This window comes from Chanodichthys erythropterus, chromosome 23 (assembly GCF_024489055.1).
Source record: "Chanodichthys erythropterus isolate Z2021 chromosome 23, ASM2448905v1, whole genome shotgun sequence".
NCBI classification, from domain to species: domain Eukaryota; kingdom Metazoa; phylum Chordata; class Actinopteri; order Cypriniformes; family Xenocyprididae; genus Chanodichthys; species Chanodichthys erythropterus.
In genome coordinates, this window is record NC_090243.1 from 20,070,864 (window position 1) to 20,086,038 (window position 15,175).

Below are 15,175 nucleotides of genomic sequence, written 5' to 3' on the forward strand. Positions count from 1 at the left end.
TAAATATGGCCTTCAGTCTGCACAAACACTGTGTGTTTCTCAATGGAGCTTTACTGACCAGAAAAGACAATTCTGATGCAATAGCTGGAGATGCAAGTCAGTCTGATGTAGTCATATATTAAAGCCACACCTAACCTGACAGGGACAAGATTTGACACGCGTTCTGCTTATGAGAACCATCAGAGGAACATTGAGCAATTCATCCAAATGAAGCGTATTAGATACATTTCACATGCTGTGAAGGCTAAAATGAAAAATTATCAAAACATCTATGAAATCTATATGGCAGCTTGTTTACACCACAGAATAAAACAATTTTCAGAATTCAGACTTTTTTTACAATTCTGAGTTTACATCTCACACTTTTGAGACGTTTTTCGGAGTTTTGAGTTGACATCTCAAAATTTTGACATTACTAAGAATTCTGAGTTTACATCTTGTAATTTTGACATTTCTTGGAATTCTGAGTTTGACATGTTTCTCGGAATTCTGAGTTTACATCTCACAATTTAGACATTTCTCATAATTCTGAGTTTATATCTCGCAATTTTGACGTTTCTTGGAATTCTGACTTTATATCTCTTAATTTTGACGTTTCTTAGAATTCCAAGTTGACATCTCGCAATTTTGACACGTTTCTCGGAATTCTGAGTTTACATCTCACAATTTTGACACGTTTCTCGGAATTCCGAGTTTACATCTCACAATTTTGATACGTTTCTCGGAATTCCAGATTTACATCTTACAATTTTGACACGTTTCTCGGAATTCCAGATTTACATCTCACAATTTTGATACGTTTCTCGGAATTCTGAGTTTACATCTCACAATTTTGACACGTTTCTTGGAATTCTGAGTTTACATCTCTCAATTTTGACACGTTTCTCAGAATTCTGAGTTTACATCTCACAATTTTGACACGTTTCTTGGAATTCTGAGTTTACATCTCTCAATTTTGACACGTTTCTCAGAATTCTGAGTTTACATCTCTCAATTTTGACACGTTTCTCGGAATTCCGAGTTTACATCTCACAATTTTGATACGTTTCTCGGAATTCCAGATTTACATCTTACAATTTTGACACGTTTCTCGGAATTCTGAGTTTACATCTCACAATTTTGATACGTTTCTCGGAATTCCAGATTTACATCTTACAATTTTGACACGTTTCTCGGAATTCTGAGTTTACATCTCACAATTTTGATACGTTTCTCGGAATTCCAGATTTACATCTTACAATTTTGACACGTTTCTCGGAATTCTGAGTTTACATTTCGCAACTTTGATACGTTTCTCGGAATTCCAGATTTACATCTTACAATTTTGACACGTTTCTCAGAATTCTGAGTTTACATCTCACAATTTTGATACGTTTCTCGGAATTCTGAGTTTACATCTCACAATTTTGACACGTTTCTCGGAATTCCGAGTTTACATCTCACAATTTTGATACGTTTCTCGGAATTCCAGATTTACATCTTACAATTTTGATACGTTTCTCGGAATTCTGAGTTTACATCTCACAATTTTGACACGTTTCTCGGAATTCCGAGTTTACATCTCACAATTTTGATACGTTTCTCGGAATTCCAGATTTACATCTTACAATTTTGACACGTTTCTCGGAATTCTGAGTTTACATCTCGCAACTTTGATACGTTTCTCGGAATTCCAGATTTACATCTTACAATTTTGACACGTTTCTCAGAATTCTGAGTTTACATCTCACAATTTTGACACGTTTCTCGGAATTCCGAGTTTACATCTCACAATTTTGATACGTTTCTCGGAATTCTGAGTTTACATCTCGCAACTTTGACACGTTTCTCGGAATTCTGAGTTTACATCTCACAATTTTGACACGTTTCTCGGAATTCCGAGTTTACATCTCACAACTTTGATACGTTTCTCGGAATTCCAGATTTACATCTTACAATTTTGACACGTTTCTCGGAATTCCGAGTTTACATCTCGCAATTTTGACATTTCTAAGAATTCTGAGTTTACATTTTGCAATTGTTTTCCTTTGTTTGTTTTTCTTGTCTCCACCACAAAATAATAATAATAAAAAATACAAAAAAAAAAAAAAAAAGTAATTGCAATGTTATCTCACAATTCTGACTTTTCCTCAAGGAACTGGAAGTTTTCATCTTGCAATTCTGAGTTTAAAGTTCGCATTTCTGAGATATAAAAATGAATGCACTTTTTTCCCTCAGAACTGCATTTCTTCTCAGAATTGAGAGTTTATATATTGCAACTGCAAGTTATAAAAATCGCTGACTTTTTTCCTCAATTTCAAGCTTTGATTTTTTTTTTCTCAAAATTGTAGAAAACTTGAAAACTGAGAGAAAACTGTCTGAATGGTCAGATATGAACTCAGAATTGGGGAGTCAGAATTGTGAGATAAATAGTTGCAATTATATTTTGACAAACCGAGCCTCCACCCATCTCCGAGTCTCACTCACCCAGTGTCTTGACGGCGATCTGTCTCGTGAGCGGCGGCGGCAGGTTGATGCACACCAGATCCACATCCGGATGCAGCAGCACGTCATCGATCCGGTTAGTGTAGAAGGGCACGTTCATGTCGCGCGCGAGCTCCTCCGCCTCCTCCTGCGTGCGACCCCACAGCGCCTTCACCGAGAAGCCCTCGTTCTTCAGCAGAGGGATGATGACCCGGGCCGTCAGACTCGTGCCGAACACACCCACCCCGGGCAACATGACGGCTGACCGCTGATGCTCACACACCTGAGGCGGGTGACCCGGCGGGTGCAGGTTCGAACCCGAGCAGGGTGCATCCATGAACTACGACCATTGCGCCTCGGGTTACTCCTCCCTGTGTTAAATCTACTGTGAATTAGAGTAATCAATAACTATTCATTGAAAAGAGAAAGCTGATACGGATTCATCTTCCTCATCATCATCATCCACCTGCACACCCGCGTCTGCGCATCTCTAAACGCTCCCCTGGCGGAATATACACGCGATGATTTAATATTACATTCACAAATGGATTTGTATCCGCTTCGGTATCCGTGCGACGCGCAACACTCGCGTCGCGTCCACTCTGTATCATCCAAGAGGTCAATACGCGCGCGTCACGATCCCGTAGCCATGCAAAAGAAATCCAAATAACATTCCTAAAACGCGTCTCCGAGCAGCGTCAGTGTCTCCACACCTCTCGCTATCAATATTGCGATCATCTACTGCGGCCGGTGCGGAGTTCCGCCCTCCCTGTTAACCCCTTCACACCCGGACACAGAATCAACCAATCCTACTATGGCGGAGGCTTGCTGCGTAAATATTAATTACGCAGCGTGACGTTGGATAAAGAGGACTTTCTGATTGGCTGGCAGGCAGGTGGGCGCTGGGTATGCTGGCGAATCATACAGCTCTGAAGGCGTGGTTCATGAATATTAATCAGGTTACGTAATAGGACGCCGAGAGGGTTACCAAGCAACGTCGGAATGGTTAAACGCTTAATATTCATAAGCAAAGCCTGCGCGGTAGTAGGATTGGAGAATTGTGTTTGATCACAGCGGGAGACAGTGACTGCAGTGAACGGAAACACAACAACCCTGTGAAGAGATGACAAATGAGACACTGAGAGGTTCAAAATCATTTAATAAATGCCACTGAAGATTACATTCCATAATAGAGCAACAAAATGATGAAGAGACAGAATTTGCTGTTGTAAAAACAATACATTTTAATAATAAATATTTATGTGCATATAGAATATTTAAGTTGTTAGAATAGTTTGTTTAATAAATGAATGTCTTATTAAGATATTTAACAGGCTGCTTAAGAATAAGTTATCACAAGCACTACTGCATCATTGTTTCCAAAGGAAACACAAACCTCCTCCTCCTCCTCATCATGATGTGTTCAAATCTGTTCAGAGCATGAGTCAATGTTCAGATGGAAAATACAGTAGCAGTGAGTCAATAACTGCCTTGTTTCTGCTGCTGGGGTTTTTCCTGAACTTGCTTATATGGCAGAATGGAGGAGATTTATGATTGATCACTGATTCAGAAACACATTATTCTGATCACATCTCAGAAATGCATTGTAAAAAGCGTTTAGATCATACAATATATGCGCTCTTTTGAACCCTTGCGGTTGTCAAATGACTTTCCACCCAGTAGTTTGTCTCTGATAATGATTTAATCAGACGCTCGTGTCTCTGATCTGATCATGTGACGTGCATGTGATCACAGATCCTAAAACACCCTGGAATGTGGGAGAGGAATATGATCATAACACAGCAAACCTCCTTGACTAATATATTATTTGTAATACTTATTTTTAATAATTCTTCTTGAGGTGAAGATTTGCTTTAGAAAACGATCATAATAAAAGAATTCTAATGGAATCTTAATCTGGAATGAATCCTAATAGAATTAAACAACTATTCTTTAAGAATAAGATGGTGTGTTTGTAAGTGAAGGGCAGATTCTCATCGTTTATTCATGTATACTGAAACCAAATATTGATTTGGCTGAAGGTTCTTGACCTCAGACGTCACACCTCAGTGAATGCATTTGAATTGAAAATAACTGTTCGTTTACTGAAGCAAGACACAGTAAAACAGGTCTGTATCTGCAGCTGCTGAACTCTCTCTCTCATCATGATTCTCAGTTTATCAGTGTCAAAATTTGACTTTGACTTTAAGGTCACTTTTTAAGGCGCCACCTGGTGTTGGATATATGCAAACTATATTTCTCATATATTCTCATATATTGTATATCTTTTCTTTTCCCTCTTACTTCCTTAAATATTAGCCATTGCATGTTAAATTATATATATATATATATATATATATATATATATATATATATATATATATATATATATATATATATATGAACCACAAAACCAGTCATAAGGGTCATTTTTTTTAAATCGAGATATATACATCATCTGAAAGCTGAATAAATAAGCTTTCCATTTTTTAGGATAGGACAATATTTGGCCGAGATACAACTATTTGAAAATCTGGAATCTGAGGGTGCAAAAAAATCAAAATATTGAGAAAATCACCAATAAAGTTGTGCAAATGAAGTCCTTAGCAATGCATATGCACTCACAAAAATACATTTTTGATATATTAACGGTAGGAAATTTACAAAATACTTATTATCCATATGAATTTTGGCATAAAAGAAAAATCTATAATTTTGACCCATACAATGTATCGTTGGATTATGACTGGTTTTGTGCTCCAGGGTCACAATTGGAAACATTATTCAAGCATTTAGAAACATTAAGGTTTTTAACTTTTTTTAAAGATTCTCTTCTGCTCACCAAGGCTGCATTTATTTGATCAAAATACAGTAAAAATGTGAAATATTATTACAATTTATAATAACTGTTTCCTATTGTAATATATTGTAAAATGTAATTTATTCCTGTGATCAAAGCTGAATTTTCAGCATCATTACTCCAGTTTTCAGTGTCACATGATCCTTCAGAAATCATTCTAATATGATGATTTGCTGCTCAAGAAACATTTATGATTATTATCAATGTATAATATGAAAACTGTATATTTTAAGAGCTGTAACTGCTCACAATTTTGTTTTACAACATTAAAATCATCATTTTGCCTTTATTAGTTCATTTTAAATTAATTTGAGCTCATACTCAAACTCAAAAGTTTAAAATAGTTTTAGAGGAGTTTAGCATGTCAGAGGTTGACATTTCTCATCTCTCCACCTACACAAACGTTCCACTCTTGCATCATTCCTGGATCTACTTCCTCAGTAGAAAGAAATGAAATGAATCAGAACGCATCCAAATGATGTAGCACTTTTATTTAAATTACTCAGAGGCACGAATTTCACTTAAAGGGAGATCCTTCACTACACAGCCACGAGTAACGTCCTACAGAGTCTGGGACCCTCGCCGCTGACGGGTCATAGCGGCTGTTCCCACGTTTCCACAGGTTCTCATGGAGCAGATCTCAGATCAGTTTATAACCTTCAGCAAACAGCACTGAGCACGAAAAACTGACCTGAGAGCAGCTTCATGGAGAAAACACTCACCTCAGACATTCAGACAATCAATACATTCAGATGACAAACACACACACACACACACACACCTACACATACATACACACACACACACACCTGTGGCCTTCTTTCAGACAGATGGGGATCTGAAATGACAGATGATTCTTATTTAAAAAATAAAAGAAAAAAAAATAATAAAACACAAGCATGACCCATCGTACAACACTGGCCGCGAGTGAAACCTTCACACACTGTGAGGTAGAAGACATCGAGTGACCGACGAACAGACCCAGACAGAAGATGCAGCCTTTCACATTTTCTCTGCTGATTTTGAAGAAAAACATGGATTCAAACGTGTAAAAAATATGTTGTAAAATGTGTTGAACTCAGCTGAAAGTACTCAGAAAACTATCAATATTCACATACTAACAGAATTCAAAAGTCTGAGACCACACACCGTCATTTTCAAAATGAAATGTAAACATGGAAACAAACAAAGTTTTAGGATTTTATGTTAAACAATGTTGTGATGTAAACTACAGTATATTAAAAAATCATATAAATAATAATCATATAATTGTTTTTATTATATATAATTATAATTTATATATAATTATATATATATATATATATATATATATATAAAATGTAGTATATCACATATATAAAATATAAAATTTAATAAATATATATATAATTGTAATTTATTTGTATTAATATATACAAACAATAATATATATATATATATATATATATATATATATATATATATATATATATATATATATATATATACAAAATGTAGTATATTACATATATAAAATATAAAAATTAAATAAAAATCTAATTTTATTTATTTGTATATATATATATATATATATACACTCTAAGAAATGCTGGGTTAGAAACAACCCAAGTTGGGTTGAAAATGGACAAACCCAGCGATTGGGTTGTTTTAACCCAGCAGTTGGGTTAAATGTTTGCCCAGCCTGCTGGGTAGTTTTACTTAACTCAACTATTGTTTAAAAATGACAGTATTGCTTACTTAAAATGAACCCAAAATATCTTGGAAATTAACATTTATTAATATGTTCAATAAATGAACATTTTAGTTTCATTTTAGATTCATTTTAAGTCAGCCATATAGTCATTTTCAAACAATAGTTGGGTTAAATAAAACTACCCAGCAGGTTGGGCAAACATTTAACCAATCGCTGGGTTTGTCCATTTTCAACCCAACTTGGGTTGTTTTTAACCCAGCATTTTTTAGAGTGTATATATAAATAATAATAAAAAATATATATAGTAGGTAAATAAGTGACATTGAATTGATCATGTGACTCTTCATACAGACATTCAGATTTTCTTAATGAAGCTCAAGATGCTCTTTTGAAGATCTCAGATCACACAAAGCAAGAGATTATCCAAATGCAAAGACATTCTCACATTCATATTCATTTCTCAATTCTATTTTCACTCAATTTGCAATGCTGATAATATAATTTGTAATGGAAAAATGTATTAGAAGCAAAACAGCTGTATTTTCAGTAGTGATCTCAGAGTTTTGTAATATATAACAATATAATAATTACAATAAATTGTTGAAATGCATCGAAATTTGTTACATAGAATTTAGAATTTCCAAGTGGGTCTGTCTGTCTGAAACACACTACATGAGGAACTCCCAGTTTTGGTTTAGAGGGCGCTTCAAGAAGTTATCATCATCATCATCATCATCCTCATCTGCTCTTCAGCTGCTGTTTTATTCTGGTATTTTGATCAACACATCTTTCAGAGAGGTTATTCATACCTCATCACAGATGAAAACCTTAGTGTATCTTTGGTGTCTTAAAGAACAAAGAAAAGAAAATCTGTAACTGTACATGTGTATGAATCCGTTCAATAACCTCCAGGTCCTTTTGATGAAAAGAAAATCCAGTTTACAAAGAAGTCAGATGAAAAATGATGGCATGTTGAATGAGTAAAAGAAATGACCACATAAAATAAACAATTTAAAAAGCAGTTTTACACAATATTTCCGTCCTAAATTTCACAATTCCTCCTAAAGGGAAACACATTCACCACAGCTGAGCAGTGCAGAAACTACGTCCTCAGATAACACAAGAGAAAATGATCTATGTCACAACACACTGTAGAAAAATACAGTAATAATGTTCTGGTAACAAAACACTGCACCGCTAACAGGGGTCTGAAAGAAACTGTCAGGATATGAACACTGAGATGGACCCTCAAACCCTGACGACGCTGCTGCTGATCATCATGATGGAAACAAACCAGCTGAATGAGCTTCAGCCCACAGTGTTTGACCCGACGCGGTTTCTTAGCGGGTATTTTTGGCACACATCTTCCTCTGACTGTGAATCATCAGAATCACACAATCTGCACCAGCGTTCAAAGGTTTGGTATGCTTTTAAAGTCTCTTCTGCTCACCAAGGCTGCATTTACTTGATCAAAAATACAGTAAAAATAGTGAAATATTTTTACAATGTAAATCAGCTGTTTTCTATGTGAATATATAGTAAAGTGTAATTTATTTCTGTGATCAAAGCTGAATTTTCAGCATCATTACTCCAGTCGTCAGTGTCACATGATCCATCAGAAATGATGATTTGCTGCTCAAGAAACATTTATGATTAATAATAACTGCATTTATTAGACATACAAATCTTTTGTAACATTATAAATGTCTTTACTGTCACTTTTGATCAATTTAATGCATCATTCTTTTAAAAATGATCATATTAACCCCAAACGTTTGAACAGTAGTGCATGTGTAACATGTGACACCGTGTCTGAACCAAGTTCAACAAAATCACAGCCAATCAGAACACATTAGCTGTTTAATATGCAGTGATTTTGGACCAATTAGGCGCATCATGTCTGGTCAGGACACGGTGTGTAAGAACAAAAACAGCAAAAATAAAACATTGCAATGACATTGCAAAATACTGTTTTCCATTAAAACAGTAATATACCATAAAAACAATGCATTCTGGGTAATATTTGTCATTTTGAGGAAAGAGGCCTATAGCTGCTTTCTCGAAGACGACAAATGATATTACCCAGAATGCAATGTTTTTACAATATATTACCGTTTCAATGGAAAAAAGTATTTTACTGTGTAAATTAGTATTGTTTTTTACAGTTGTTTTTTAAAATGTTGGTAAAACTGCTCTGTGATTTAAACACAATCACTCCTAAACCTCGTAAAGGTGAAGTGTGTCATTTCTAAAAATAATGACTAATGTAAAAACACTCCTCCCTTCTGCTATTGGTCAAAAACTGGTAGCCCCGCCCCCACCGTCACTCCATTGGCTGAGCCAATATCTCTACATCCAGCTCATTTGTGTCACTCAAACTGCAATTTCCTGCAGAAATAACACACTTCACCTTCAAAAATGTTAATACAGTAGATTGCTGTAGCTAACTTGACGGTTTACTCTAAATTTCGTTCCAGCTAATGAGAAAACATGTTTATTGCTGAGAGAAAAAGATTGTGCAGTGCTGGTTCTGATCATCAGCAAATGCTGTGCTGGACGGGTCAGCCGTGCCTTTTGCTTTTATCATATACAATAAAAAAAAGTGCAAATACAGCTGAAATCCTCCCGATTAAACAGATTTCAGTGATTCATGCCGAGATGGAGCCGAAAGCAAACCTCAGTACTCAATAACGAGAGCAGCGCCGGTCAAACGTTATGGCTTTTCTCCTTCAACGCTGTTCGCATTAAACATTTCAACTCTTATAACACAAACCCTGGTAAGTGGATGTTACGTTCGGCCAGTGATGCCTTCGTAAAAAATATTTTAAATTATTGCACATTTCATATCATTACGTCAGTAACGTCATCGGACACATTCAGCATCTGCGCACTGCATCACTATCGATCGCGAGAAAACTAACTCAAACATTCCCTTGATATCAGAGGTGGATATGGATTAGTCGAACGGCGCAGGATGTTATTTTGGGTATCAAGCGACAATCTGAATCATAGCTAGCGTACGCAAATAAAAAAAGCAATGCAGGCTGACGATGGAGACGTGCAGATGGACTTTATGAATGAATGGACATTAAACAGGCATTAGCACGTTTATCTTTATAAAACGCTCCTACTTTCGCGCAAACATTGCAAAGCTGAAGCCATCGGATCGTACGCGCCTCGAAAAGTCTTCGACCGAATGTTGCACAATAAACACATAAAAACTAGCATTGTACGAACAAATAAAAGAAAACGATAAAACAGTCATAAATTAAAGTGTCGGTATCGTCTCGCCGCTTTCATAGGTGCTTCACGTTGAGTCTCTTCAGGAGGGTCACCAATGTCACTGTCCCGTAATAAACACGCAGCCGGACGTGATGCTGCCGTAAAACCCTCTGCTAGGATTTCCATGACGCCCGGGAAAAATATCAAACAGAATTCCTGCCGGTGGGGCGTCCAGCCGCAGTCCACTTTATGAGTATATGGTGATGACCTCTCGACCTCCGCCGCGCACCAACAGGACCCGGTTGAGACCCTCCATCATGACCTCCAGAAACTCCATGTCTGAGATGCATCGGTCAAGGATAATCCATGATAATAATGCTTGTGTAAAGATTTTTAGTTATAGTGATTTAAATAAAGCAATAATCCTCTCAAGGTCGTGGATTACAGTGATTTTACCACAGTAAACCAGTGACATGACATGAAGATTACCGACTAAAGCCCTAGTAAGCATGATTAAAAATGACTAATGTAGAGTCTCAAGAGGCGCATTGTTTTTGTAAAACTGTAATGTTCGATAAATCCTTACATTTTGAATTTAAAAAAAATGAACAATGAGTAATAAAATGCTAAAAATAAAGAATCATTTCTCCATGGCAAAGTAATATAGTTCATTGGTTTTAAGCCATTTATGGTTGGCATAATCACATAGAATTTAAAGAACTATAATAGAACTATTTCTATAAATTGCATTAAATATACCACTGTATTTAGTTGTTTAAAACTTTAAATCATTATATAATATATATATATATATATATATATATATATATATATATATATATATATATATATATATATATATATATATATATATATATATATATATATATAATAAATATAACACATAATTGAAATAATCATTAAAAAATGGAAATAAAAGGAAATAATGTTAAGAAATAAATTGAAATAAAAATGTTTTATAAAAAAATCTGTTGTTTTAGTATAATTTATATACTATAATATTTTTTTAAAATATTTTGAATTAGCTTTTTGTTTTTAATTTTAATTAATTAAATTTTTTTAGTATTTTTTTATGTGCTTTTGTCATTTTTATTCTTTTTAATTAATTTTTATTTCAGTTTTAGTTATTATTTCAGTTAGTTGTCAATGCAACATTTCTAATTTTCGTTTAATTTTCCATTTAATGTTTATTTATTTATTTATTTATTGTACAGCTTTATTTCAATTAAAGGGATAGTTCACCTAAAAATAAATATTCTGTCATCATTTACCTCATGTTGTTCCAAACCTGTATGAGTTTCTTTCTTCTGTTCAACACAAAAGCAGATATTTTGAAAAATGTTGGTAACCAAACAGTTTCTGGTCCCCATTGACTTCCACAGTATTTTTATTTTCATACTATGGATGTCAATGGGGACCAACATCTTGAGGGTGAGTAAATGATGACAGAATTTTTGGGTGAACAAAAATGTCTCTAATGCAGTTTTTGATATGAAACATGACGTTTTTGTAGATGTGAATTTTGCAGACGTCACACAGACTGTAGGTGTAGTGTGTATGAGGATACAGTTTTCATCGCCGCCCCTGTTCCTCGGCGGTCCGGGCATGTTGAGCAGGACCAGATGTGCCCCCTGAGACTTGTTGACCACCACTTCATTCAGTTTGACAGCTGTGTGCATGCAGCGCACGTTCGACTGGTTCCTGTTTCACAGTCATGTGATGATGGACAAAAAATTACACGTCAGTGTGAACAAATCATATTATAATAGTTTCAAATTACTGCCAACCTTTGTTTAGCTCTGTACTGCTAACTTAATGCTTTAGTTATTGTTTACTGTGACATCTGAGCTCAAATGCAAATATCTCTATTATCACACTGATATTTGATTCTGATTGGTCAATGTTGTCATTCTCTGGTCAAATATTTGTATATAATGATGTTAAACTGTATAACAGATCATTGTTGTGCGATGTGTGCTGTAAGCTTTGCAAAGCACTTAAATAAGGCATGATAATAACATTTGCACTGTAATTCAAGCATCGTTTATATTAAATATTAGTGATATAATAAAGCCCTTTTGAGGTTAGTGTGCACAACATCAAGATTGGACATGCACAGCATATGCACATGCCTTAATAAAGCATAAATGATGACATCACAAATACAGTTGAATCAAAACTTGTGCTCCTCAGCGCCACCTGGTGCCACTATGAATTAATAAATAAATAAACAATAATAATAATTATGCCACTGTATTAACTGTAGTAAAAAAATATCACAATAAAAAGATTAAATAAATAAAAAATTTACTGTACACAAAAAATATAAATAATGCAAATAATAATAATGCCACTCATAACTGTAGTAAATATACTGCAATAAATATACATAAAATAAATAAATAAGTTTTACAGTATATAAAAAAATAAATATTATTATTATTACTAAATGCATTATTATTGTTATTATTATTTGCATTATTTATTATTATGACTCAAAATAATATAAAAATACAAAATGTAAATAAAAGATGATCTGAGGCACAACAGGTGAAGGTGAAGCACAAGTTTTCTTGCACACATTGCAACAATTGCGATCCATCATGCTGCACTCCTGCAGCTCTCAGGAAGAGCAGTGATGGACACGAGGGAATGCTGGGATGTAAACGCACATGCTGAAGCTCATAGTGCCGGAGGGTGTGAGACGGGATGGCTAATGCACATGAAGACAGACACAGCTACAGTACAGAGAAATGTGACTTACAGACTCTCCCATTCGCTAGAAGGAGGAAAACAGGACAGAACAACAGAGACAGGCTTAGATGATTCCTCCAGCTAAACACCCACACTGAGACATCAACACTGAAACTTCTCCCACAGCACTGCTATCAGACAGAGCCGCTGCGCTGGTCACACATCCTCACACTACTGCATTTATCAACTTTATGTTGTATTTCCAAAGAAAATGATGAGAAAAATATGAAATTCATGACAAAAATAAAAATTTATAAAAATAACATTTAAAATAAAATTAAGCTGTCACAGAAATCACAGAGTACTTTTTATTAGAAATAGTGTTAAGTTGTGTTTTTAATGTCTAGCATGATTCTCAAATAATTAATAGGAAAATGTGGATTTTAACAAAGATGATGTTCCTGAAAGACTTTAACCTTGAGGTAATATAAAAAAAAAGTAATAAGTAAAATAGGAAATTCATGACAATTAAAAAAAACAAAAAAAAAGCCAACTATAAATAAATATTAAATAAATATATATAAAATAAATATAATATGATATAAATAAATAAAATATAATATAAAATATGATATAAATAAATAAAATGCTGTGGTAAAAATATTTCAGAGCACTTTTATTGGAAACATTGTCCAATCTGCTGACAGGTTTTCATCCAGCATCTTTTGTGAGATAATTCTTCCCAAATAAATAATGGAAATTATGTAGCAATAATAAATATTTAGAATGATCATAATATTGTACACTACAAAAAACATATTCATATTTTAATATAATATATAAATATGTTATATTATTTATATAAATATTTTTATTCAATCTTTATATATTAATAGTTTACACTAAAATTAATATAATAAAACTAAAATAGTATATTAATATAATGCATTAATAATAATGATAATAATAATAATAATAATAATAATATAAACAATAAATATTTATAATAATATAATACAATATAATGTAATATAATATAATAAAAACTTTAAAACGTTATATTAATATATTAAAAAATTAATAATAATAATAATAATAATAATAAGAAGAAGAAGAAGAAGAAGAAGAAGAAGAAGAAGAAGAAGAAGAAGAAGAAGAAGAAGAAGAAGAAGAAGAAGAAGAAGAAGAAGAAGAAGAAGAAGAAGATTATATTATTTAGCATTATTATGCAATATTATGATAATAATAAAAATTAAAACATTCATATATTAATTTAATATTATTAAAAAAGTAATATAATAATATAATATAATATAATATACAAGTTTTTGTAGTATTTGTTGTACTTCCTTTAATTTATGTTGATTTAAAAACAAATAAATCACTAAATTACTATTTTACAGTAATGAGAATAACCATGATATTTTAAATTTAAGTCATGAAAAAAACTAAATAAAAACTAAAAAAACTCTAAAGTAAAATTCCTGTATGCATTATAATAATGAGCTTAAATATCATGAAAATAATGTCAATGCAAAATATATTAATACTCTTATCTTTTGAATTTGTGAAACATGATCTACACATGTTTTTGTGAGATTCACTTATTAAATCATTAGTAGAGGACATCACTGAGAGGAATATAATCATGACTATTATATCAAAATGAAAAAACATGTCAGATATGAATGTATGAAGACAGAGACACGGACAGATGATGAGAGCGTGACCGTTACACATGATGACACACTGGTCATGCCGTACTGCAGGTGTGACGTCACACACATCACCAGCACACACACACACACACACACACACATACACCATGCAGACTCTGTCCTGTAAACACCCAGAAGTCTCTTGGCTTGTGTTTGCTCATGCATCCCAGTCAAACTTTCATCCGATTATCTGAAGATTTAAAGCACATGTTACAGTGATGTTTGTGTTTTCACTTACGGTTTCATGTTGAAAAGGTCGCGTACGGCCACGTTAGCGTTGGGCTCTCGGTTGCGGTTGCGTTCGGTGAAGAACTTCTCTTTGGTCCAGGTCATGTGGACTCGCTCCGGCGTCGCGTCGGCCTTGTCGTTCAGCGCCGCGTGAGACGCCGTGTTTCTGTCGTGGATCAGCTGGGCCTGTGCCATTACAATCAAAAATTAAATAAAAAAACTAATAAATAATCAGTAAATTACTTATTTTAATCTAAAAAAATATCCCAGGATGAA

General features: G+C 33.9%; 2 protein-coding genes and 1 long non-coding RNA gene across 10 annotated transcripts in view; all 3 read right to left on the bottom strand.

Annotated features, from left to right (window-relative positions):
* Nucleotides 1–3,327, bottom strand: part of gfod1 (glucose-fructose oxidoreductase domain containing 1) — a 32,313-nt gene extending 28,986 nt beyond the window's left edge. Inside the window, exon 1 of the mRNA XM_067378284.1 lies at nt 2,467–3,327. Coding sequence (XP_067234385.1) covers nt 2,467–2,800 — 334 coding nt within the window. The 5' untranslated portion in view covers nt 2,801–3,327. The remainder of the gene's footprint in view (nt 1–2,466) is intronic.
* The window catches only part of LOC137014248 (uncharacterized), a 439,549-nt gene that overhangs the window by 82,709 nt on the left and 341,665 nt on the right, over nt 1–15,175 (bottom strand). The window lies entirely within an intron of this gene.
* slc12a7b (solute carrier family 12 member 7b) overlaps nt 8,427–15,175 on the bottom strand; it is a 69,125-nt gene continuing 62,376 nt past the window's right edge. For 5 of the 7 annotated variants that reach the window (XM_067378572.1, XM_067378576.1, XM_067378574.1 and 2 more), the window contains 4 exons: nt 14,910–15,085; nt 13,024–13,038; nt 11,827–11,960; nt 8,427–10,577 (listed from right to left, as the gene is read on the bottom strand). In XM_067378572.1, coding sequence (XP_067234673.1) covers nt 10,486–10,577; nt 11,827–11,960; nt 13,024–13,038; nt 14,910–15,085 — 417 coding nt within the window. In that variant the 3' untranslated portion in view covers nt 8,427–10,485. The remainder of the gene's footprint in view (nt 10,578–11,826; nt 11,961–13,023; nt 13,039–14,909; nt 15,086–15,175) is intronic. The other 2 variants (XM_067378573.1, XM_067378577.1) reach the window with 1 other exon arrangement.